The 26,957-nt window shown below is 41.0% G+C and overlaps 1 protein-coding gene across 1 annotated transcript; it reads left to right on the top strand.

The window, feature by feature from the left end:
- Positions 1-23,463: 23,463 nt before the first annotated feature.
- Positions 23,464-24,559, top strand: LOC132631010 (uncharacterized). The gene is made up of 3 exons (XM_060346607.1): positions 23,464-23,498; positions 23,617-23,806; positions 24,092-24,559. Exons 1-3 carry the CDS (start codon positions 23,464-23,466, stop codon positions 24,557-24,559), a joined length of 693 nt encoding a protein of 230 aa, XP_060202590.1.
- The last annotated feature ends 2,398 nt before the right edge of the window (positions 24,560-26,957 follow it).

Genomic DNA, 26,957 nt, shown 5'->3' with positions numbered 1-26,957 from the left:
ACACATCAATGGCGAAATCAATCTCTCTTTCTGGAGGAAGGCCTGGAAGTTTATCTGGAAATACATCCGGAAATTCATTCACTACCGGAACAGATTGGAAAGTTCGCAACTTTGCTTCAGTGTCATGAACTCGTACTAGATGATAAATATAGCCCTTAGCTATCATCTTTCTTTCCTTAAGGTAGGAAATAAACCTACTTTTCGGAGATGCTGTATTACCCTTCCATTCAAGAACGGGCTATCCCGGAAATTGGAATCGAACTATTTTCATTCGGCAATCAACACTAGCATAACATGAGGCCAACTCGAAGTCTAGCATTTCCATCTCAATCAAATCAGCTTTAGTCTGGCGATTGCATATCACAAGTACACAATTTTTATACACTTGCCTAGCTATCACGGGATCACCAACCGGAGTAGATACCTCAAAAGGTTTAATTGGCTCGGGTTTCACCCTAGTACAACTAGCAACATATGGAGTAATATAAGAGAAGGTATAACCCGGATCTATCAATGCATACACATCACGGGAAAATATGGATAATGTACCTGTAACCACATCCGGGGAGGACTCAAGATCCTGTCGTCCGGCTAAAGCATACACACGGGGCTGAGTGGCACCTGAAGTAGATGCTCCCCCTCTGCCTCTACCTCGACCTGCTGGAATCTGGGGAGTCTGCCTTACTGGGCGCACTGAAGAGGAACCAGCCACTGACCCTATGGGCTGAACCCCAACTCTACCACTCGTCGACGGGCAATCTCGCATCATATGCCCAACCTGGCCACAGGCATACCAAGCATCTAAACCCTGGCGACACTGTCCAGAATGTAGTCTACCACACTGGCTGCACCGCAGTACTGGGGGTCTCCTCTGACTATAATCTTTCTTGAACTGAGAATCTGAGGCCCTCGAACTCTGAACCTATCCTGAACGAAAGGAGCGGTCAAATCTCCTATCTGCAAATCGCGGAGGTGCACTAGTCACCGACTGGCCTGAATGTCTGGAATAAGTCTGCCTTGGTCCCCCTCTATAATCATTGCCTGCCCCCATAGATCTGGCCCTTTTGGTTTGCCTTCTATCAATATCACGATCACCCCTTTGTAGTTGTTGTCGTCCCTCTAAGTTGTGGGCATGGGCTTGTATTCGGGAAATATCAATCCCGTCTTCCAACGAAGCCGTCAAACAATCCTTGAACAAATATGGCCCCAAGCCACTGACAAAGCGATACACTCTATCTCCCATATCAGCCACCATGGTCGGGGCATATCTAGCCAATGAGTTAAATTGAAGGCTATACTCCCGAGCACTTATACTCCCTTGTTTCAAATTTAAGAATCTATCCGCTCTAGATCGGCGGACCTCGGGTGGAAAATAATGACGGATAAAAGAATCTACAAATTCTTGCCACACGGGAGGAGGCCCATTTTCTTTTCTTGATGCTAGCCAATTATTGTACCACAATACCGCCACATCTCAGAGTCTATAAGATGCCAACTCCACAGATTCAGTCTCGGAGGCATGAATAATTCTCAATGTTTTGAGCGTCTCATCAATAAAGCCTTGTGGGTCTTCATCAGGCTTTGACCCGAAAAACTCCGGAGGATTCAAACTCATAAAATCACGGGCTCTGGTACTAACTGCCCGATCGCTTGAACTCACATTCTGCCGTTGTGCCTGGGTGGCAACCAATTGTGTCAATAAATGAATGGCCTCGGTCACTTGTTGACCTGAAGCAACTGGTGGAGGAATTGGAGCTAAAGCTCCTCCTTGTTCTTCCACATTAGGCGAGGTGGAGGAAGTATTAGATGGAGCCTCATTTTGTGACTCGCCCTCTTCTACATTCATTGTCGGCTCTCTTTCTACCCGTCTTTTTATCATAGTCTTGCCCTTCTAGGCGGCTGTAGCTTTTCCCTTTGGCGGCATTTCTGAAATCTTAACACACTATTAAGAGGGGAAAATCTTATAACACAGCTCTATCGCACGATCTCTTAAGATGAAAGATGGCCATTTTTCCTAAATGCCCTGTAGCCTCCTATTTATTAGCATGGCGCGCAACACACCATAAACAAGACTCTACTAGACACGGCTCGTAGACACTTCCTAGGACTGAACTGCTCTGATAACACTTTGGTCACGACTCGGCTAGGGGATGTGACGGGTACCCAGGGCTAACCACTGAGCACAACTCGTTCTACTACTCATCATACTCATTAAACGTCCTTTTATCAAATTTATACTCAAATTATAAGAAAATCATCTTTCATTTGAAAACATAAATATTTTTATATACATAAGCCTTTCGGCCATCGAAATAATAGATATATACATAATCGCAACCTTGTGAGACCATATAACCCACACTGCGTATATATGAGCCTTTACTGGAGTACTAGACATAAGGACGGGACAGGACCCCGTCGTGCCCAAAATACGTATATGCACACAAAAGAATAATCAAGGCACCTCCGGAACAATGGAGTGCTCTCAGATCAGCTACTAGCTTCTACGAGTCTGGATCAAGATCACCTCCCTGTCTACCTGTGGGCATGAACACAACGTCCAAAGAAAACGGACGTCAGTACGAACATTGTACTGAATATGAGAGGCATAAACAATAATGATACGTCAATGAGATAAAGAAAGCATCAGTAAGGAGCAACTGTATATGACTGTCACTTATAAAAGAAATAACACATGTTTTCTTACTCATAATCATCATCATATCATATATGCATAAATGTATAAGCTGCCCATCCATATCGAATCGGTGTGATAATCATTAGCCTCCGTCCAGGCCTCCCGCATCCGGTGTACCATCTCATGCCGCCCACTAGTGGTGCCTGCCCATGTCATCTGGACATGGTGTATACATATAGCTGCCCGCCTTAGCAGTGTCTGCCCGGCCATGTAGGCGCGGTGTGATAACATCATATACATGTCATAGACTCATCATATTATTATCATAATTCATGACCGGAAACATAAGACAATTATACTCTATCGAGGAGACATAAGGTCGTGAACCCCCGACTCCATTATGGAACGTTTATAAGTATTCCGCCTCACTTTGAAGGAGATAGTATATAAGGTGAGTGTATGCAATAAATGACATCGTTAACTTTATAGGAACATCATATCATAAACTCTAGAATCTTTAGACTCAAGCTCATCATCATCATTTTTAGGCTTATAATATATCTCTTATCTCATATAGCTATTTATGAACATAGACTCATTGTTTTCCGGAATGTAGGAGATTTATGGAGAGGAAGGAGAAGTCATGCTATAGGATTCATGCCATAGAAAGAAAGGACTAGCCTCACATACCTTTTCCGCTTAATCAATCTATTGCTTGCTTGTTCTCCTTTAATGCCCTCGTTTCTACATTCAAGAGAATTCGCCTCAACATTAGTTAATCGACTATAAGAACGTGTTAATATTTCTATGGAAATTTGGGTAGCATTTCTTTTGTTTCTACTACTTTTCCCATATTCTATATTAACTCCCAAACGTTCATAACAACATGTCATTCATAACATATTTACAATCACAACATACCAATATTCATAATTCACCCCAACTACTACTCAACAATGATACTATTCACTCATTTATGACTTATTTTCTATGTCTTTCTACTATTCAAGTGTCTTAGCCTTCCAATACCTTAAAAAACATGGTATGGTCGTAAAACTTACCTTAGATGATGGATGAACAACCCTTTAGTTGAACCTCTCTTCTTGCACCAAAACCCTAACTCACTTCCCTTGAGTTTTCTTGGTGTAGATGAACTTTTACTAGGTTTCATACACTTGTCTTCATGGATTTATTGTAGTTGATCATGGATTTCCTTTTGTTTCTTATGGATGAGTGATGGAGAATATTCTAGAGGTTTCTTGAAGAGAGGAGAGTTGAAATGAAATGAATTAATGAGGGGAGGGTCCATATATTAAACCTTGAAATCAGTCCCGACCAAGTTATATGGACCAACATACGGTTCATACATTTTATACAGGCCGTATGTGTGGCCGTATGTTTGGTCCAGTAGGTGATGCCCCTCTTGGCTAATTATACGGCCTACCATATGACCAGTATAATTTATACGCCCAATATGTGGGGTCGTATAATGCCCAGCTGTTTCGATTTCGTTCTCGTCGACTCGTTTGATCTCCAATCCTTATGGAACCTTCTTGACACTTGTTTAACACCTCAATACCAATCTAAGGGACGTTATCACTCCTCTCTAAGACGTCATTACGCCATCATTAACTCATCGCCAATAATTCTTACCCGACACGCAACATATCCTTTGCTTTCCTTGTTAACCTTCTTCCTTTTCGTTAAATGTCTTTGAGTCTCGATTAGGGTCATCAAATGCCATTTCTTACTTATCGAAACATCGCATACATCGTGCTCTCTGCTAGCGTATTCACTGTACGTTAACGGGGAATGTTCCAAGGTTTAACACTCTGTATCATAATTTGCACTCAAAAGAATGCAACAAGGTAGTATCAGTACACGCACTATGTACCAGTAGATATCATAGGCCGACTAAGATTAGTATCATGCATATTTCATAAAATCAATAGAATAAATAAGCCATACAACAAACACGATTATCAATAAGTCACAGCAAGTCAACCAAAGACAATCACAATCACATCACCAGGATATCAAGTATCACAATCACATTAGATACCATGGAAGTAAATTTACCACGATAACCTCACTCGCTGTACACACATGCTATCTGATGTCATTGCTCTGTAGTCATGACCTGCAGGGGACCCATGGTGTCCATGTACCATTCGTTCCGGAATACTCCTCGGACCCAAGCACCAACCTCTGCTCCAGAACAAACCTCGCACGCTGGACATACTAATATACCTCTCATTTCCAGAACTATCCTCGGACCACGAGCCCATAATCTAGGTCACATGTATGCCTTTTCATACCTCTTACAGAACAGTGTTTTACCTCTCAATATCAATACGCAACTCATCATTTCATGTTACAATACGAACGAGAAGATTATATTAGCTTTTCATCACAATACGTCCACTGCAGATTCACTCACACAGCAATAATGGCACGAAGCCTACACATCCACTCAAATCACATTCACATAAGAATTTAACCACACAATAGCATGCATGAAACTAGACATGCTTTCTCCTAAGGAATTCACAAAACATACAATCAACTAACCAAAGTCTAACTCAAGTAGACCGTAACCTACCATAAAGTAGAGCTGGAACAACGCAAGTCACTCTGTTACAAGCTTCCCTTTCCTTAAAGCCTCAGAACCCTCAAAGTCTAGAAATAGAAGCCTAAATGAGTCACAACACTCAGTTCACAAGTACCACGCAAGAATACCTTTCCCTTACCCCATTCTAAGGGGTGGATGATTTTCTAGGTGATAAATAACCTATCAAAGCCCTAGTAATCATTAATCATCAATATATAACAATCTTCTATCAACATTTCCATTACAAACAGTTTCTATGGTAAAGATACCATTTTTAAAGAACCCTAGGTCTCCAATCACTTAGTGTATGTCTCTAATTGTTCAATTTATAATCAAGAGCAACTAACCAATGCATTTAGATGATAACTAAGCGATAACAACCATAATCCATCAAGTTTAGAAGTCCTATTGACATTCTAGGGTTTCTACTTCAATTTCACCATTAAAGACCCATGAAGATGATTACAATAATGAAGGAGAAGGGAATGATTGAATGGAAATCAATGAAATTACCACACAAAGTTATCTTGCCCTAGCTTGAAAACTCTCTCCAGGTGCTTGTTGGGAACTGTTGGTGTTTTGTGAAAAGAGAAAATAAAATTGAGTATATAAAATTCGGCTACTATTTTTACGTCTATCGCTACAGCGGTCATCACACGACTGCAGCGGTACCGCTATAACGGTCAAGTGACCGCTATAGCCCGCCCACCACGATTTCCCCGTGACCGCTTTGGCGATCCACCCATCGCCATACCGGTGCCGCCATAGCGGTACACTGCCCGCTACAGCGACCACCAGGGAAAATGGATGGCCGCTGGCAGCGGTCCATGTACTGCCATAGCGGTACCGCCGCAGCGGTACCCCTACCGCCACAGCGGTACGTTTTGGGCAGTGAGCTCAATTTTGTCCAGTTTTTCCCCCTATAAACCCATTATTTCATCCAAGTTCTCAAAAGCACAACACAAAACATGCACATATACAAAAAGACGCCCTACGAATCCACCCGCGGCCTCGGAATTCCCAACGGAGTCCTAATTTCCCATAACGACCAGAAGGGTCGTTACACCAGATACCAATTAAAACATCGTTCATCCCCGAACGGACAAGGATGAGGATCTAGGGAGGAGTTAACTAACTCGGCGAAAAGCTTAGGGTATTTGCTACGCATATCGGATTCTGTTTCCCAAGTAGCTTCTTCCACTGGGCGATTCTTCCACTGAACTTTCACAGAAGCTATTTCTTTAGACCTCACCTTGCGAACAACCATGTCTAAGATTGTAACGGGCTCTTCCTCATACGCCAACTTCTCATCTAACAAAACCGAATCCCAACGAATGATGTAGGCACCATCGCCATGGTACCTCTTCAACATCGATACATGGAACACCGGATGAACGCCTGATAGACTTGGAGGTAAATCTAACTTGTAAGCTACCTCTCCGACGCATTTGAGAATTTCAACTGGACCAATGTACCTCGGGCTAAGCTTGCCCTTCTTCCCAAACCTCATCACACCCTTCATGGGTGAAACTTTCAACACCACTTGCTCTCCTTCCTCAAACTCAAAATCTTGGACCTTGCGGTCCGCATACTCCTTCTGCCTACTCTGCACTGCCAGAAGCTTGGCTTGAATCACCTTCACTATCTCTAGGGACTCTCTCAGAAGATCGGTACCCCCACGACCTCACCTCAAAGGCATCAAACCATCCAATAGGAGACCTACACCTCGTTCCATACAGCGCCTCAAATGGGTCCATATCCATACTCGAGTGATAGCTATTATTGTAGAAAAATTTGGCTTAGGGCAAGAACTGGTCCTGATATCCACCGAAATTTATCACACACGCACGAAGCATATCCTTAAAAGCCTGAATAGTCCGCTCAGACTGCCCGTCAGTCTGAGGGTGGAAGGCTGTGCTAAGGTCCAATTTCTTACCCAACTCCTCAAGCAAACACTCCCAAAACCTGGATGTGAACATGGTGCCCCTGTCAGACATGATGGAGATAGGAACCCCGTGGAGTCTAAGCACCTCCTGAATGTAGACCTTAGCCAATTTTTCCGCATCATAAGTTATCTTCACCGGAATAAAGTGTGCAGACTCAGTCAACCTGTCAACAGTAACCCAGATAGAGTCAAACTTCCTTAGCTTCTTCGGAAGACCCACCACGAAATCCATGGCTATTCTTTCCCACTTCCACTCAGGAATGTGCATCCTCTGCAATGTACCCCCAAGTTTCTGATGTTCATACTTCACCTGTTGGCAATTTAGACACTGAGCAACGAACTCTACTATATCACGCTTCATCGCAGTCCAGCAGTAATGTTGCCTCAAATCATGATACATATTAGTGGCACCAGATGGATAGAATACCTCGAGCTGTGAGCCTCCGTCAGAATGGTCTTAATCAAATCGCTCATACGTGGCACACACACTCGCCCTTTGATTCGCAGCACGCCCTCCTCATCAATGATGGCCTCTTTGGCCTCACCTCGCAATACTTTATCATGTATTTTACATAACTTAGCATCTTTAAACTGCTTAGCTTTAATCTGCTCTAAAAATGATGATCGAGCCTCAACACAAGCCAACAGTTTGCCTGTGTTAGAAATATCCAGTCTCATAAAACTGTTAGCCAGAGTCTGAACTTCTCTAGCCAACGAAAACTCAGAAGAAATCAAACGAGCCAGACTTCCCATACTAGCCGAATTCCGGCTCAATGCATCAGCTACCACATTTGCCTTACCAGGGTGGTACAAAATGGTGATGTCATAGTCTTTCAGCAGGTCCATCTATCTCCGCTATCTAGACTTCAGATCCTTCTTAGTGAACACATGCTGCAAACTGCAATGGTCTGTGTATACCTCACAATGGATACCATACAAATAGTGCCTCCAAATTTTTAACGCAAACACCACCGCTGCCAACTCTAGATCGTGAGTAGGATAGTTCTTCTCATGCACTTTCAACTGTCGAGAAACATTAGCAATCACCTTCTTTTCCAGCATTAAAACAACACCAAACCAGAATGTGAAGCATCACAATAAACAACAAAATTATTGCCCTCCGCGGGCAATGCTAGAATCGGTGTTGTGGTCAACAATGTTTTGAGATTTTGAAAGCTCTCCTCACACTCGTCGGACCACTAAAATGGTACCTCTTTCTGAGTTAAACGGGTCAAATGAGAAGCAATAGAGGCAAACCCCTTCACAAACCGATGATAGTAGCTAGCCAGACCCACAAAACTACGGATCTCTATCGCTGATATGGCCCTAGCCCATTCCTTGACTGCCTGAATTTTCTAAGGACCCACCATAACACCCTCTTTCGAAATAACATGCCCCAAGAAAGACATAGAAGACAACCAAAATTCACACTTGGAGAATTTAGCATACAACTCCTTCTCCCGCAATACCCCAAGAGCGATTAATGTTTCTTATGTTCTTCCTCACTTCTAAAATATACCAGGATATCATCAATGAACACTATTACAAAGGAGTCTAACTAGGGCTTAAACACACTGTTCGTCAGATCCATAAACGTAGCTGGGCATTTGTAATCCCAAAAGACATAGCAAAGAACTCATAGTGCCCATACCTGGTCCGAAAAGCGATTTTACGAACATTCTCTGCCCGAATCTTCAACTGATGGTACCCTGACCTTAAATCGATTTTAGAGAACACAAAAGCTTCCTGTAACTGATCAAACAAGTCATCAATACGGGTAATGAGATACGATAATCAATACACATACGCATAGACCCATCCTTCTTCTTAACAAACAACACAGGAGCACCCCACAGAGAGGCACTCGGGCGAACAAACCCCTTACTCAGAAGATCTTTCAACTGCTCTTTCAGTTTCCTGAGTTCTACTAATGCCATCCTATAAGGTGGGATAGAGATGGGATGAGTCCCTGGGTATAAGTCAATCCTGAAGTCAATGTCACGACCGGTGGCATACCAGGCAAGTCTATGGGGAACACATCCGTAAAATCGCATACCACAGGAACCGAATCAAAGGATGGAGTATCTGCACTGGTGTCACGGATATGTGCCAGATAAGCTAGACAACCCTTTTCTACTAGTTTTCTAGCATGAATAAAGGATATTACTTTCTTAGGGAGGGGACTAAGATTACCCTTCCACTCGAGTCTAGGTGCCCCAGGCATGGCTAGTGTAACAGTCTTACAATGGCAATCAAGTATAGCATAATGCGGGGACAACCAACTCATACCCAAAATAACATCGAAGTCTACCATGTCTAAGATCATCAAATCCGCCCAAGTACCATACCCCATAAAAGTAATTGCACATGCAGGGTAAACGCTATCCACCACCACAGAGTCCCCAGCAGGAGTAGATATATAAATAGGGGTGTCAAGGGTATTACACATCACATCCAGACCCACGCAAAATAGGTAGACACATAGGAAAAAGTAGAGCCCAGATCAAACAAAACATAAGCCATACGGTCATAAACTGAGATAGTACCTGTGATAACCGCATCGAAGGCCTCAGCCTTGGGTCTACCTGGAAAGGCGTAGAAATCACTGTGACCTCCTATCGCCTGTGAAACACCGCGATTACCATTACCAGTCTGATCCCCGCTTCTGTCGGGCTGCTGTCCACCTCTACCTACCTAAGGACCGAGTCGGTTAGGCTGGGCACTACCCCTACCCGCGGTGTGGCCACCCCACCCTGTCGGTGCACGATCCTTACCTTCTCGATCTGGTGCAAACAGAGCTCGAAAAGCCTGATACTGAGTCCCCTGTCCACTCTGTCTAATTCTGGGGCAATACCTCTTAATATGCCCTATCTCACTAGACTCGAAGCAAGCACGATCTAGTGTAGGCCGCTAAATAGAAGCTGATGAGGCAGTGTAGCCTTCATGCTGACCGGAATCCTGATAATTTGCCCCTGATGGGCCCCTAGCTGACACCTGCATCGCGGACTGAACCGAACTCCCTGAATATACCTGCGAACTCTAATCCCTTGATAAGGAGTTGCGGAACATCCCACCCTTACGGTCCTTCTTCTCAACGTGCTTTGCATAACTCTCCTACCTAAGTGGCCTGAAGAATGATTCAACTGATTTGAAACATGCCACCTGTGAGACTTTGAAGGTGTAAAAGATGTTATCAAGTCAAGGCCCTTGGATTAATTGTTGTTAATAGTCTGTTTTAAACTAAAATTTGTATCTCCATTTTCCACTTGTTGATTTTCCTTTCTGTTGTTGATTTATTTATTTGATCAATCACTTTAGGATTGATATGTACATATTTTCTTTATCAATAAATTTCCACCTTTCTGGTGGCTTTGATAAAAAAAAATGCTCCACTATCTCCTGAAATGAAGCCCAGTGGCTACAAACTGAAGAGCCGATAACTGAAGCCCAGTGTTCAACCCCTTTACGAACCGCCGTATCCTTTCCCCCTTAGTGGGCAGCAGCTGAAGATAATAACGGGATAGAGAGTGAAACGGTACTCATACACAGCAACCGACGAGTTCCCTTGATAAATAGTAGCGAACTCATCCTTTTTTCGATCCCTCAGAGTACGCGGAACGTAGTTATCCAGTAACACAAAGTAAAACGGAACCCAAGTCAACAGAGAAGACCCAGCTGGCCTACACTCCACATAAGCCTTCCACCAAAACTTGGCATCACCCAAGAACTGGAAGGTCACAAACTCTACCCCATACTTATCCACAGCCCCCATCTTGTGGAGCCTCTCATGACAGACGATGATGAACTCATATGCGTCCTCCGACTCAGTACCATAGAACACATGAGGCTTCATTTTAGTAAACCTCCAAAACAGATCATGTTCCTCGCCAGTCATCACTGGCCCTGCAACTGGCTTCGGGGAGGCCTTAAAACTCAGAACCTCATCCAAGCGAGGTGCCACCGCTGCTGCATGCTGAAGCCCCGGAGCCTATGCTTTGTCCGAGCCTAGGGCTGCTACTTCTGGCCCCCTACCTGCTGGACCCGCGAGTATAGCTTCGGCCTGACCCATGTAACTAATACAGCATCCGTGTCATAGCATCTGGTATACCCTGAGCAGTTGCAGCTCCTGGTGGAATTGGTACTGCTGCTTGCTGTGCTGGTGCGGCTGCATCTCCCACTGCGTCATTAGGAATCATTGGAGGCACGGGGTCAACCACGGGACGCCGCCCCCGGCTGGGGCCGCACCTCTGCCAGCTCCTCTACCTCCACCCGTATCACTAGTTGCTGCCACGTGTGTTCTCGCCATTTGCGAGAGAATAAATGATAGTCAGATACCAATTAGAATCAGCAGATACCAATTGGAATCAGCAGATACCAATTGAAATCAAGTAGCACGAAAGAAAGAAAGAAAAGGGAGTTTTCCTAGTGTCCGACAGCCTCTCGAAGATAAGTACAGACGTCTCCGTACTGATCCGCAAGAATCTGCTAGACATGTCCTTGTACGATGAGATCGACGAACCTAAAGCTCTAATACCAACTCTGTCACAACCCAACCCGCCATAACTGGCACCCAACTAAATCCTAGTGGGCGAACCAACACACAAGATCTCTATTCATTCAAGTCTGATTTTATATTAACCAAGTCAAGCGATTACACTCATTCACGCATCAAAATAAACTAAGTAAGTCATGCCATAAAATACTGAAATAAGTGCGGAACTTCTAACTATTACAAAATCCCCAAAATTCGAAAGTCATCGCACAGGCTCTAAACTAAAACATGTCTAAGAACTGAAGTCTAACAAATAATTAACCATAATGTCCAAAGTATGAAAAGACATCATAGCAAGAAGATCTTCGGGCGGCCTGGCATGGGAAGAAGCTCACCCTAGAATCTGTCAGCAAATGTTCACAACGCTAGATGTGAGGGCGAATAGCGGTCTCTATATCACAATCTGCACTCAAAAGAATGCAACACGGTAGTATCAGTACAAACACTATGTACCGGTAGATATCATAGGCCGACTAAGATTAGTATCATGCATATTTCGTAAACTCAATAGAATAAATAAGCCAGTCAACAAACACGATTATAAATAAATCATAGCAAGTCAACCAAAGACAATCACAATCAAATCACCAAGATATCAAGTATCACAAGCACGTAACCTACCACGGAAGTAAATTTACCACGATAACCTCACTCGTTGTACACACATGCTATCTGATGTCATTGCTCAGTAGTCATGACTGCAGGGGACCATGGTGTCTATGTACCACTCATTCCGGAATACTCCTCGGACCCGACCACCAACCTCCGCGCCAGAACGAACCTCGGACGCGGGACATATCAATGTACCTCTCATTTTTGGAACTATCCTCGGATCACGAGCTCATAATCTCGGTCACATGTGTGTCTTTCCATACCTCTTACAGAACAGTGTTCTTACCTCTCAATATCAATACTCAACTCATCATTTCATGTCACAATACCAACGAGAAGATTATATTAGCTTCTTGTCAAAATATGTCCACTGCAGATCCACTCACACATGAATAATGGCACGAAGACAACACAACCACTCAAATCATATTCACACAAGAATTTAGCCATAGAATATCATGCATGAAACTAGACATGCTTTCTCCTACAGAATTCACATAACATACAATCAACTAACCAAAGTCTAACTCAAGTAAACCGTAACCTACCTCAAAGTAGAGCTGAAACAACACAAGTCACTCTGTTACAGCCTTCCCTTTCCTCAAAGCCTCAAACACTCAAAGTTTAGAAATAAAAGGCTAAATGAGTCACAATACTCAATTCATAAGTACTAAGCAAGAATACCCTTCCCTTACCCCATTCCAAGGGGTGGATGATTTCTAGGTGATAAACAACCTATCAAAACCCTAGTAATCATTAATCATCAATTTATAACAATCTTCTATCAACATTCCCATTACAAACAGTCTTTATGGTAAAGTTACCATTTTTATAGAACCCCAAGTCTCCAATCACTTAGTTTATGTCTCTAATTGTTAAATTTACGATCAAAATCAACTAACCAATGCATTTAGATGATAACTAAGCGATAATAACCATAACCCATCAAGTTTAGAAGGTCTATTGAAATTCTAGGGTTTCTACTTCAATTTGACCATTAAAGACCTATGAAGATGATTACAATAATGAAGGAGAAGGGAATGATAAAATGAAAATCAATGAACTTACCTCACAAAGTTATCTTGCCCTAGCTTGAAAATTCTCTCTAGGTGTTTCTTGGGAAGTGTGTTGGTGTTTTGTGAAAAGAGAAAATAAAATTGAGTATATAAAATTCGGCTATTGTATTTACGTCTACCGCTACAGCGGTCATCACACCACTGCAGCGGTACCACTATAGCGGTCAAGTGACCGCTATAGCAGCCTCCTACGATTTTCTGTGACCGCTATGGCGGTCCACCCACTGCTATAGCGGTGCTGCCGTAGCGGTACACTGCCCGCTACAGCGGCCACCAGGGAAAATAGATGGCTGCTTGTAGCGATCCATGTACCGCCATAGCGGTATCGCTGCCCCTACAAACACAACTGTACGTTTTGGGAAGTGAGCTCGATTTTGTCCAGTTTTCCCCCTATCGCCCCACATTTCATCCAAGGCCTCAAAAACACAACACAAAACATGAACACATACAAAAAGACGCCCTACGAATCCATCCGCGACATCAGAATTCCCAACGGAGTCTTAATTTCTCATAGCGACTGGAAGGGTCGTTACACAAACAAGTTTTTCAAAGCTAATGACCCCTAAATTATATTTACATAATAATTAGTCTGATCAGTATACTTAACAGCATATGAAACGGATTTAGCCACAACTACTCTAAACCTTAACTAACACATAGCTTACACATAAACATAAAAAGGACAACAAATTAACAAGGGCAAGAGAATTACATATCTAATGCGCAGCCTTTGATCGAGATTTGGACTTGGAGACCTTGTTTGACCCTCAAAACCCCAAATGCACTAACCACAGAACCCACACACGTAAAACAAAGCTTTTAAATTTTGAAACTAACTCGAACTTTTAAAGTTTTGAGGCAAATTGCTCAGAAAAGCTTAAGTATTTCGAGTGTAATAGACTATCTTATCATTTTCAGTGTCCAAGTCTGTCCAATAAAAGTAACTTAGGGTCCTTTATATAGTAGACTCCCAAAATCCCCAAATCTTAATCGCACCGATGTGGGATAAATCCCAAAGATGGGATTTCGTCCTCATATCCCATGTTGTAGGGTGGAGATTAAATCAAAAATAGGCATCAAAGGTCAGATTTCAACCAACAAAGACCGATCCAAAAAGCTCTTCAAGAACCAATCATAATGCGGTATTCAAAATCGAAAACAGACAAGAGTAATTAAAGAAAATACAGTCTTTGACCATTTGAACACAAAAAAGCAAGAAAAAAAATATCAAAATAAGCAAGGATAATACCGTGTTTGGTCGCAATGGAGGAGAGAGTAGGCCAAGCAGCAATTAATGCTTGGCTTCAATCGTCCCTGCCAGGCCTGCTAAAGGCCTCACACCTCTGATTCTTTGTAAACATGGTGAGCTGACAAGAGGATAGAGAGAGAGTGGGTGGTCCCGTGGCGGCTAGGGTTTGGGGTAAGGGGAAGGGAAAGATTATATTGGGGTGTGTTTGGCATGAAAATGAAGAAGGGAGGGGTATACCCTCCTTCTTATTTCGGAGTTGGGTCGAGTCATGCCCTTCATTGGGCTGGCCTGGTCTGAATTAAAGGAAAAATAGAAGGGGCAGCCCATTGTATACACAGTATACATGTATATACACATATATGCATGTATACTCGTGTATACATGCGTATACATGGAAGGGTAAAAATATCTTTTAAATGATAGCCAAAAATTGAAAATGTCTATTGATTAAATATTTCAATTATGACCAAAAACTAACAACACTTAATTAATTAATTAATTTTAGAGACACGGCCAATTGCATAAAAGGACTTTTAATTGCAAACATAACCTTAATGGATTTAAACCATGAGATTGATTATTTTGACCATGGCCGTAATTAATTAACAAATGATTATTTCAATTGCAACCATAATTAATTAATTCAAAAATTGCAAGCGCAAATTTTATATGCAAAGTTACTAATTGAGGGGTAAAATGATTAAATCATTTAATTAATCAGGTTTTCTTGAATGAAAAGAGTGAAATACTTGCTAATTGCCTATTTAAAAAATGTAAACAATAACTAATTATCATAAATTATTTTTCTTCTAGGTTAAATTTGGCAAATTATTATAATTTCAGAAATATGTAAATTAATTTCCAAATGATTTATAATATAATAGAATCTATTTTATCAAACAAGATTGGTAAACTATTATCTAAATAATTTTATAAAATCATTTTGACTTCCGAAAATACATATTTCACTCTTTTACTATTCAAGGACTCTGGGTAATTAAAATAAATTATGGGAGGTCAAAAATTAGGTAACAACACCACTTACAAGTCGGAGAAGTTGGCCAGGATCTACATTAGAGAGATTGTCAGATTGCATGGTGTGCCCCATTTCCACCATTTCAGACCAAGGCACTCAGTTCACTTCCCATTTCTGGAGGACTTTGCAAAAGGAATTGAGGACTCTGTTGGCTCTTAGTATCGTATTCCACCTACAGACCGACGGTTAGTCTGAGAGGACTATTTAGGTGTTAGAACATATGTTGCGGGCTTGCGTGATCGACTTTAGTGGTCTTTGGGAGCAGTTCTTACCTTTGGCTGAGTTCACATAAAACAACAGTTATCACTCAAGTATTGATATGGCTCCGTTTGAGGCATTATGTGGTAGGAGATGTCGTTCTCTGATTGGTTGGTTTGAAGCCTTCGAGGTGAGACCTTGGTGTACTAATTTGTTGAGAGAGTCCTTGGACAAAGTAAAGATGATTCAAGAAAAGCTTATTGTGGCTCAGAGTAGGCAAAAGGACTATGCGGACCGGAAGGTCCGAGATTTAAAGTTCATGATTGGTGATCAGGTTCTGTCGAAGGTTTCACCCATGAAGGGTGTGATGCGATTTGGGAAGAAGGGCAGGTTGAGTTCGAGGATTTACGGTCCTTTGGAGATTCTTTGTCGTGTTGGTGAGGTAGCTTATGAGTTGGCATTGCCACTAGTTTGGTCAAGTGTTCATCCGGTGTTCCCTGTGTCCATGTGAAGAAATACCATTCAGACGACTCTTAGATTATTCATTGGGACTCAGTATTGTTCGATCAGAATTTTTCCTTCGAAGAAGAGCCGGTAGCAATCTTGGATAGGCAAGTGAGGAAGTTGAGATCAAAAGAGATAGTTTCAGTTAAGGTGCAATGGAACCATCGTCTAGTTGAGGAGGTTACATGGAAGACTGAGGCTGATATGCGTACTAGAAACCGCCAACTCTTTACAGATTTAGGTACCTTTCCTTCATTTCGCTTCTTCTCTGTTCGAGGATGAACGGTTGTTTAATTGGTATCTGATGTAACGACCCGTTTGGTCGTTTAGGAATTTTGACCCTTTAACCCCTGTTGACATTTCCCCTAGTTTCATTAGAGCGTGGATAACTTGTGGGCATGGGTGGAATGGTTCCTGAGGTAGTCGGGTGAGTCTTGGTCATATATGAGCCAATTAGAGGCTTAAGGCAGAAAATGGTTGATCGAAAGTTGACTTTTGTTCATACGAATCTTTTTGGGAAATTTGTCGATTCTATGGGGTCCTGAGGGTCAATTGTAACTTGGTAAAGGGGTTGGTTCGGTTCTCGAGGCACTCAATAGGCTTTGGTTGGAACCTTTTTTTTGGGGCTTGGGGGGATGACTGGGTCAAAATGGCCTCCGTTGGAAATTTTGAAGACACGGGTGAGTTCGTAGCGTGTTTTTTACATTGATATGCTTGTTTGGTTTGTATCAGGAAAAGGTCTCAGATGATTGTAGGGTTTTGGGTTGACGTTAGTGGAAGACCTGATTTTTGCTGGTTTAGGTGTGCCGCAACTACGGGCCTGCCTCTGCGAGGCTTGGTCCGCAGATGCGAGATCTTGGATAGTCAGGCAGGTCTGCACCAGCGATGGGTTTTTTGCAGGTGCAGGACCGCACCGGTGACCAGGGCTCCGCTCTTGTGATTTTCAGATCTTTTAGTGGGTTCTCCTCTGCAGGTATTCTTTCACAGACACAGGATATTGTCCGTATATACAGGATTGCTACATCAGAAAATTTGTTTTGAAACCCATTTTTTCCAATTGCGAAACCCATTCACCCTAAAACATTTCTTGGTCTCAATAGCTCGTTAGAAAATGGGAAATTGGAAGGTTTCTTCAGAAAGATCATGGGGTAAGTTTCCTAGCCTTGTTTTATGATGTCATGCTTGTTTCTTTAATGTTCATGGTGAAGAACTTGTTTTTGAAGAGGGGTTTCGTGACTAAAAACCCTAGGTTCGAAATTGGACTTTTCTTATCAAATCATTGATGGTTTTGGGTGATTTTCCTAATGTTAGCTTGATATAGCTTGGGTAAGTTATTTACAGCTCAAATTTTAGTTTCAAAATGGGTTTTCAACGAATTACATCCATGGGTTTTCTCCAAAATTGGGGGTTTTTTATTGTTGATAAAATTGATGCTTGTTTGGGGTTGGAGTGACATGAAACTTAAGATTATGACTACTTATCCTTGAGGCAACCTTATTTTCTAATAAAATTCTGCTTTTTCCCTTGTGGGCCCGAGTTTCCTTTTCAAGGTCGTTTTGGGATTTCGATTTGGGTCTTAGGTAATATGGGTATCATTAGTTCTGTAATCTAATGTAGAATAATGATTTGATAGACGTTGATCGTTTGGAAGCTTTTTAGAAGGGGAAGGATTTGGCTTGAGGTTCGTGGCACCTGTTCGGCTTGTAAGGTAGGTTACGACTTGTCCTATGATTAGACTCCGATTAGTTAAGCCTATGTAAATGTTAGTTATTAACGAGGAAAGCATGATAGGCCTTCGGGCATGGTGTGGAGGTGAAATGCAACTACATTAGTATTGTCAGCTGTTATGTGGGCTTGTTGCCATATGTGCTATACTTGTGATATGTCTTTGCATTCATATCTCTCTTGATATCTCACTTATCATCCAGAAAGTAGGTCTCACGACCCAAAATCACTTAGTCGTGCTGGCACTCACCGTTTCCCACCTTGATAGGCGAACCCTTTCACAAATCGTTAATTCAACAACAATAAAGTAAATAAGACAATAGAAATATAAGTCACAAGCATAAATATAAATAAGTGCTGAATACAATACTAATACAACCCCAAGGAATCCGGAATAAAGGCAGTACAAGAGCCACTACTATATCACTACAAGTCTGGAATAAACGCAAGTCTCAAAATATGAAATACTGTCTCAGAATAACAAGATAAGACAAGTAATAATGAAGAGTGTCTGGGCTACGGATCCATCAATGTGCTCACCCTAGACACTCGACAGCAAAGGCCTCGGGAATCAGTCGCGAGGAGTGGATGTGGACCCTGTCACGTACTATGCACTCATAAAAGAGTGCAGCAAGGTAGTACATGTACAAACACTATGTATTGGTAGGTATGATAGGCCGACAACAATTAGCTAACATATATAAATGAAGAGACTGAAGAATAGAAATGCTCTTCAAGTATAAACTCAACACAACTCAAGAATAGCAACTCAAGTACAAAAAGATCAAATAGTCGAATCATAGCCTATAGTGAAGCACCTAAACATAAGCCTGACAAATTTCCCTCAATTCCTCAGAATAACCACAAACACAAGTACAACCAACAAATTCGATCAATAGATGTAAAATGAGATGATGATAATGAATATATATGCAATGCAATGATATGGAATGGCCAATGTAATCTCTGTACACACATGCTCCGGGGGGAATACCTCTACGCCTCGACAGTCATGACCCATGGGGGACCCGCAAAGTCTTTGTACCACTCTCGCGATCCCGAAACAGACCTCGGGCATCGCACACTCTCTCGATCACGGTACAGACCTCGAGCATCGGCCTCTCATCTCTCTCATCATTATCAATACCAAGTCTCATATTAGTGTATCATGAAAGATGACAATGAGTGCTATGCATAATATCAATGATCGATGATAACTCACAACTAGTCTTGTGCTAGCTGTTTTGCTTAAACAAATGATCAATGATAAAATATCAAATCAATCATGCCACACATGGACACATATCTTAATATCAATAATAAATCAAGTTCTTTCCTCTATCCAAGATAATACCCAATAAGTGAGGGATACTAATTTCACAATCATGATAAGGAAACTAAGTATCAAGTCTACTATTAAACACATGGCAGCAAGCCAATAGATCACAACAAGGCAATAAGCCCACAATCAAACAACAGTACCAACCTAGGTAATCCATCCCAAATTCATATAACATGTTTTCTCCGACAATCACTAACTCTATATATGCTTCGGTAATCGAAGTCTAACCATAAGGTAAGTCGTAACCTACCTAGCAGCCGAATGGGAGCCGCGAACAATCAAACCTTCGCCTTATCTTCCCCCAGAGCCACCAAGTACTCAAATTCTATCCATTATCAAATTCTAAGTTAGAAATAAGAAGCAACGTTACCCATATTGCTATACTATCATATTGCTATACTATCTTTCGAATCAAAATCAATTATGGAAAAGGGGGAAAACTGGCCTACAAGGGTAAAACAGGTATTTCAAAGGTGAAATCGGTAACCCAATGTTCTAGAAGCTCAATTCTACTATTCAGTTGCTAGATTAACTCAATAATAGGCCAATTTCATAATTCAAGTCAAAACGCCCCAATTTGGGTATAAACCCTAACTTTCAAACTTTTAATTCATCAACATAAATGAAAGATTCAAGCCTATTAGTCACTACTTCATCAAATTCCATGCTTAAATTAGTCAAATCCACCAACAAATCTCATTTATAAAGACTAAAACTCAAATAATGAAGTAGACATCAAAACCCATCTTTCTTCTTAAGTTCTATAGATTTTCTGTCATGGATTCAAGCTTAAGAAAGGTAAAAGAATGAAATCTAGGTTAGAGAACTTACCCACAAGAGAAATCAGCCAACAACCTCCTAAAATAGCCTCAAAGATGCTTAGGAACAATAAATGTAAGGATAGGAAATGAAGGGTTCTAACTAGGCACTAAATAGGATTCTGGTCCCGTCGTTTGTTACAACGGTTAGCCGTCCATTACAGCGGGCTCACCATAGCGACCCTCCTCTTGCTATCATGAGTTTGCCACAGTAGATCCCCATCCACTATGGCGACTCACCACAAACTCCAGACACTCGCCATAGCGGCCAATCCTCGCTACAGCTTTACTGCTACCGCGCACATGGTGCCGCTACAGCAGACACCAGATGCCAGAATAATCCTGGTTTTTCACTAACTTAATCCCAAAACCTGACAATCAACCGACACCTCCCAGATACAAACTAAACATGCAATCATATATAAAAATACACTATGGACTCACTCGTGGTCTCGAAATTCCCAACGGAGGTCTATTTGATCGGGTCAAAACCCAATGGCCTAGGACCGACTTTCCAATCAATAACCCAAAATTCTCCTGAGTGCCTCGGGAACTGAGCTAAACATCCCACCAAGTCATAATCAACCATCCTGTCAGAATCGACGAATTTCTGAAAAAGGTCCGTTTACCTAAAAGTCAACTATTGGTCAAATATTTTTCACTTTAAGGCTCTATTTCAAATAAGTCATCATAAGAATTTCCCGGCTACATCCGGAACCGTACCAACCATCCCCATGTGTCAAAATCTCACAAATAAGGCTTCGAAAAGGGTCAACGGGGGTAAATAGATCGAAAGTGCTATAACAACCAAACGGGTCATTACAGTACGAAATATGAAAATGGTAGTATTTATGACGTGTACCTTATGGTAAGTACCGATGAGTTTTGTTATGAATTTCTGTTGATGTTGATATCATGCATAGCATGGACTCTTATTTTATATGTTGATTTGATATGAACTTTGATTGGAAATGATGATAAGTGAGAGAGAGAGAGAGAGTAGCCTTCGAGGTCTTTATGGCAGAGCATAAAAGAGAGATAAGAGTCTATGATTTGAGGTTGTTACCAGAGCGAAAATAATTGCTCGTGATCCAAGGTCATTTATCGGAGCAAGAGAGTGCTCGTGCACGAGGTCATTTGTCAGGATGAGGGGTACATGGACTTCGCAAGTCCCCTATGGGTCATGGCTACGAGGCGTTTCCCTTAGCATGTGTGTACGGATTGGAAATTTTTCCATTACATTGCATATACATTCACTCATATATCATTGACTGTGTTCATGGAATCCTATACATTGACTGGTATTGTACGTTTGACTGGTTCTATACTTGAGACTGTTCATTGACTGTACTAGATTGCTTTTCTGCCTACCTGTTAGTTTCTTTCCTTTATATATGTAAACTAATCGTTATCGACCTATGATACCTACAAGTACATGTGTTTGTACTCATACTACTCTTGTTGCACTTTTTCCTTGAGTGCAGAGTTGTCGCTGATTCTATCTCTCAGCTTCGCGAGTGATCCCGAGGCCTACTTACTGGAGTTCCCAGGGTGAGCTACTTGTGGATCCGTAGCCTGGAGGTTCCTCATTATACTTATATTTACTTTTACTCTGGAGATAGTTATTATTTACTATTTATGAGACAAGTTCTGGTATTCAGACATTGTACTAGTTTCAAACTAGATCCTTGGGTTGTAGTATTCCTTACTTCCGCTTGTACTTTATTATTTATATCTACTGAGACTTAGATTATTTCTGTGTTTACATCCGCATTTGATTTAATGTCATGTTATAAGGGAAGGATTCGCCCACCAAGGGGGTTAGTGTGGGTGCCCGCACGATTCACTAGTTGGGTCGTGACAAAAAGACGAAAACCAGCCAATGTCATTATCAAACTTGATATCACAAAGGCATATGACAGGGTCTCATAGTCATATCTTATCAAGGTATTGAATAAGATGTGATTTGTTAATGATTTTGTGGATATGATATGGAGATTACTGGCCAACAACTACCATTCAATCCTTTTAATGGTCATGTTCATGATTTCTTTCATTCAACTAGGGGAGTGAAGCAATGGGATCCACTTTCACGAGCCTTATTCACACTTTCTCCATAAGTCTTGTCAAAAGATCTTAACTCTTTATTTTAGAATGAACTTTGTATAGGATTTGGAATGCCCAAGTGGAGTGCTGATCTCAATCATCTAGCTTATGCTGATGATACTATAATTTTCTCATCTGCATATAAGGTGTCACTGGTTATGATAATGCATACATTACAAAATATGAAAAACAGTCAGGCCAGATGATTAACAGGGAGAAAAGTGCATTTAACATGCATAAAATGTGGCATTACTACTGGTTCAGCAGGTTGGACAATGCACTGACATGAATAGGGGAGAATTTACTTTCATATACATGGGATGTTCTATAACACATTCGAGGAAAAGGAAGATTGTTTATTCTGAGCTAATAAAGAAAGTAAAGGACAAGCTTCAGGCTTGGAAATTAAAACTACTAACTCATGGTGGAAAGGAAGTGTTGACCTCTAGTACTTTGCAAAGTATTCCTATTCAGATTTTGTCTGTTGTAGTCCCACCCAAATGATCACCGATTAAATACAAAAGATTCTGGCCAAGATTTATTAGAGTAACAAAGAAGAGGGCAGAAGAAGGCATTGGTCTTCTTGGCCTAATATTTTTGCCCAAGCAGGAAGGTGGTCTTGGATTCACATCTATGTTTGATGTTTCCAAATCTATGCTTTCTAAATTATGGTGGAAATTAATAAATGGTAGACCTTATGGGCTAACTTCATGTTGAAGAAATATCGCAAAAAGAAAATTCCAACTCTGGTTCAATGGAAAGGTGGATCTCAGGTTTGGAAGATGATGCTGGAAAATAGAGAGATCAATGAAAAAGAAATATGGTGGGAACCTAGAAGTGGTACATCTAATATCTGGTGTGAATACAGGACCAAATTAGGGCCTTTGCACCAGCAGGTTCAATATGATGTTCATGTGGATCATTCAATGGATGACATTGTTTAACTAATGACTGAAGATGGGTGGAATTTTAATAAAATGAATCAGTTGCTTCCTTTAGTTGTTGTAGAGCATGTCAGGCTGAATTTAGCTGATATAGAAATATCATAACAATGGGATTATGCATGGTGAATGCAGACACGTACAGGTAAGTTCACTGTAGCCAGTGCATGGGATTTACTGAGAAATAGGAGTACTGAGATAGCACATTTTCAAAACATATGGGTAACATGATTACCTTTTAAGACATCTTTTTTCCTATGGAGATTTTGGAAAGCAAAATTACCTATTGATGAAGTTTTGGTTAGGATACACATTGCAGTTGTTTCAAGGTGTACTTGTTGCTCAAATCCACTTCAGGAGACAGTGGATCATTTGTTTCTTACTAGAGAATTTGCAACTAAAATATGGCAGTATTTCATCAATGGCGTAGGATTACAAGGACCTTTTGTGCAGGTAAGACAGACAGTTATCAAATGGTGGAACGCTGAGGTCAATGCTAAGTTGAAAACTATCAACCAGGCTATTCCTGCAATTATTCTATGACATATATGGAAGAGAAGGAATAATGTGGTGTATAGAGGATCACTTGCTTAAAGAATATTGATTCCTGATACTAATAATACTACTCATCTCTTTACCAAGTCTAGATATCCATGGTTGAGAGATATATCATGTTACTGACCTTAAATAGTGCATGTGTTGGTTTACTGGTGTAAACCTCCTACAGGGTTGTTTAAGTGTAATATTGATGGGGTATCGAAAGGAAATCCTGGTCCTAGTTCAGCATCTCTTTATATCAGGAATGAAGAGGGAGATTTGATATATGCAAGTGGGAGGCAATTTCCAAATACTACAAATATTATTGCTGAAGCAACTGCTATAAAGGATGGTCTGCAATACTGCATTTCAAATCAGCTTCTACCAGTAAAATTAGAAACTGATTCCCTAACAATGAAGAACATATTGAAAGGAAGGTGGGAAGTACCTTGGAGTATATCTATGGAGGTTAATGGGATTCAGAGGATAAGAAGAGACAAAGCAATTCAATTTGAACATATGCTGAGAGAGGGCAACACTGCAACTGATTTTTGCACTAACTTAGCTTTTCATTTTGCGGGTTCTTTCCATTTTACAACTTTTCAGGAGGCAACAGTTAAAGCAAGGAGAATACTTAACTTGGACAAGGCTTCAGTACCACATATTTGATCAAGAACCATCAGAAGAACAAGTTACAATAGCAATAGCTAGTAGTGTAGTTGACAATTTGATAACAAATCGATTTGGGGATGAGGCCAAATCAATTCAAACGCGAAAAATTAAAGGATACGAAGAAAAAGGATAGATACTTGACCCGAATGGGGGAATCCTATAGACAAATCTAGGTATATTAAACCTAAACCCTTCTAATTTGAATTCAAACACCCAAAAGAACCAAAACAATATAAATCAAGGCAAGAAGTTCACTTAAAATTCACAAACGAACAATCTTCATGAATTCGTTGGAAATAAAAGGTTCTACACTCAACAATGGAATCCACTATCATATGACTAAACTAACACCAGATTCTACCTAAAAATCTATCACTCAAACTATGCGTATCTCTCAAATATTCATCATCAAAGTCTAAGTGTAAATGAGGGTCATCCTCCTACTTATACTTCTAGGAAATAAGAAGAAACTTAACTATTACATTATTGCCCTTAATGAGGAAAGGGCCTTGTTTGGCTAGTTGGATATTGGCTTGAAACTTGAAAAGACTCCGTCTTGCACATATAGCCATCATCCAATCCTCAAAGATTGCAATTGTGACCATTTTCATCTATGCCCCTTCTTTTACACGTCTAGCCACATTTGTATTTCTACCGCTTTGCACTTCTAGCCACTTTTGAGTTCTATGCCTCCTTTCTACTAGCCTATTCTCCAAGCCTCGCCCAAGCTACCTTCCATACATCGTAAGCCATCTTGTGTGGCTTGTAGGAGCCTCTAAAGGCCTTCCATGCCATCCTTGTCATCCACGCCACTTGTAGAGTTTGAAGTTCCATGACTTTGCCATGGGTGGATGTCTTGAAGTGAAGTGTGCCAAGTAGGATCATATCATCCTCCCCTTCTTCAAAAGGATTCCTCCTCGAATCCGAACCTAGCAAAACCCAAGGGAAGACATAATCCTCAAGGATTGAGGGTTAGCACACAAAGCAATAAGCACATATTCATGGCAAGGATGAACAAACTTGTGGTACAACCACACATCTATGATAATCATAACTAACATTTACACCCATGAGGTATCAAGAAGTTGATTCCACCAAGGTTCATGACCTAAGGATAGAGTAATAAAACGAATGGACTCAAAATACGAAGTATGCAACTCAACATTGGTTCTATTTGACATGTAGCACAATGTCCAAACAAGGACACTCTTATTTTTCAAACAAGGACTCTCCCAAGATAGTGCTCTCAAATCACACAAGATGTCACCCGGATCAAATGGGAAGAACATCCACCTAGTATGGTCAAGAACACAATCGGCTATGTAATAAGAGCCTTCTCCCACATAAGATGCACTCCCTATATGCTCAAGAATGTCATCATATGCAAATAAATTGTAGAAAAAGGTATCACGTAAAATAACTCCCTCATCAATATCACTCTCCAATGTAACCTCACCATACGGTTCAAGGACAAAATTATCCAATGGGCTACTATAAAGTTGAACATGAAAGGAAGAATTAGCAATCTCTAGACAAGAATCACCTTTCTTTGCAACACTTTCCCTCCCCAAAAGTGGGGTACAACCCCTCAAGGGAAGATTTCCATCATAGGGAAGAGTGTCGTCATCCCATAGTGGGTTACATATCACATTATAGTCTCTAAAGGAAACCAAACGTTCAATATTACCAAACACCCCACTAGGTTCGTCACTCTCAATAGTCATGTCAATTTCAAATAACGCATTGTCTATAAAGAGAGAAGAATCAATGAAAAATGAAGGATCAAAGCATGCAATATCACTCTAAAAAAGACAGAGGTCATTTTTCAAGGAATTTTCATTCCCATGACTAACTACATGACACATAACACCATTAAGATCTTGAGTCTCCACAAATGACAACAAGTCAAGGTCATGGGACTCATCTCCATATGTATCAAACACGGGTGGTGTGTCATATTCAAATTCACTATCAATTTGGTCAAAGTTATAACTAAATTGAGATTCATTAGGCACATAACAACATTTCTCAATTAGTGGACTATCAATACAAGCAAGTTGACCAACACCATTACCCACACTAGTTGGACACAAATCGGCCTTGCTAGAAGATTCAATTCGGTCATCTCTAGGATCAAGTAGTGGGTGCACTAACAATTCACATGACAATGTACTAACATGCATATCAAGAGGATCAATACTAGGTGGACACAACTTGAACTCAAAAGAAGAGTCAAGATAGTCATCAATAGGATCAACCAGTGTTGGATCATGTATTTCAACTACATTGTCAATTGTCATTATAGCACTAAGCTCATCACAAGGCAAAGACTCATTAAGCTTAATTACGGAAAAGCTATCATTCACGCTCATTTCAACATCATGGTCATTCACAT

The sequence above is a fragment of the Lycium barbarum genome, chromosome 3 (genome assembly GCF_019175385.1).
Source record: "Lycium barbarum isolate Lr01 chromosome 3, ASM1917538v2, whole genome shotgun sequence".
Lineage (NCBI taxonomy): Eukaryota > Viridiplantae > Streptophyta > Magnoliopsida > Solanales > Solanaceae > Lycium > Lycium barbarum.
Note: the sequence above shows the minus strand (reverse complement) of the source record. Positions and strands in the feature narration are given on the sequence as shown.

Coding starts and splice junctions, on each gene's coding strand:
- LOC132631010 (XM_060346607.1), top strand. CDS start 23,464: ATGGGATTATGCATGGTGAATGCAGACACGTACAG. Junction 23,499..23,616: donor GTGAATGCAGACACGTACAG/GTAAGTTCACTG, acceptor TTTCCTATGGAG/ATTTTGGAAAGCAAAATTAC. Junction 23,807..24,091: donor TACAAGGACCTTTTGTGCAG/GTAAGACAGACA, acceptor GGGTTGTTTAAG/TGTAATATTGATGGGGTATC.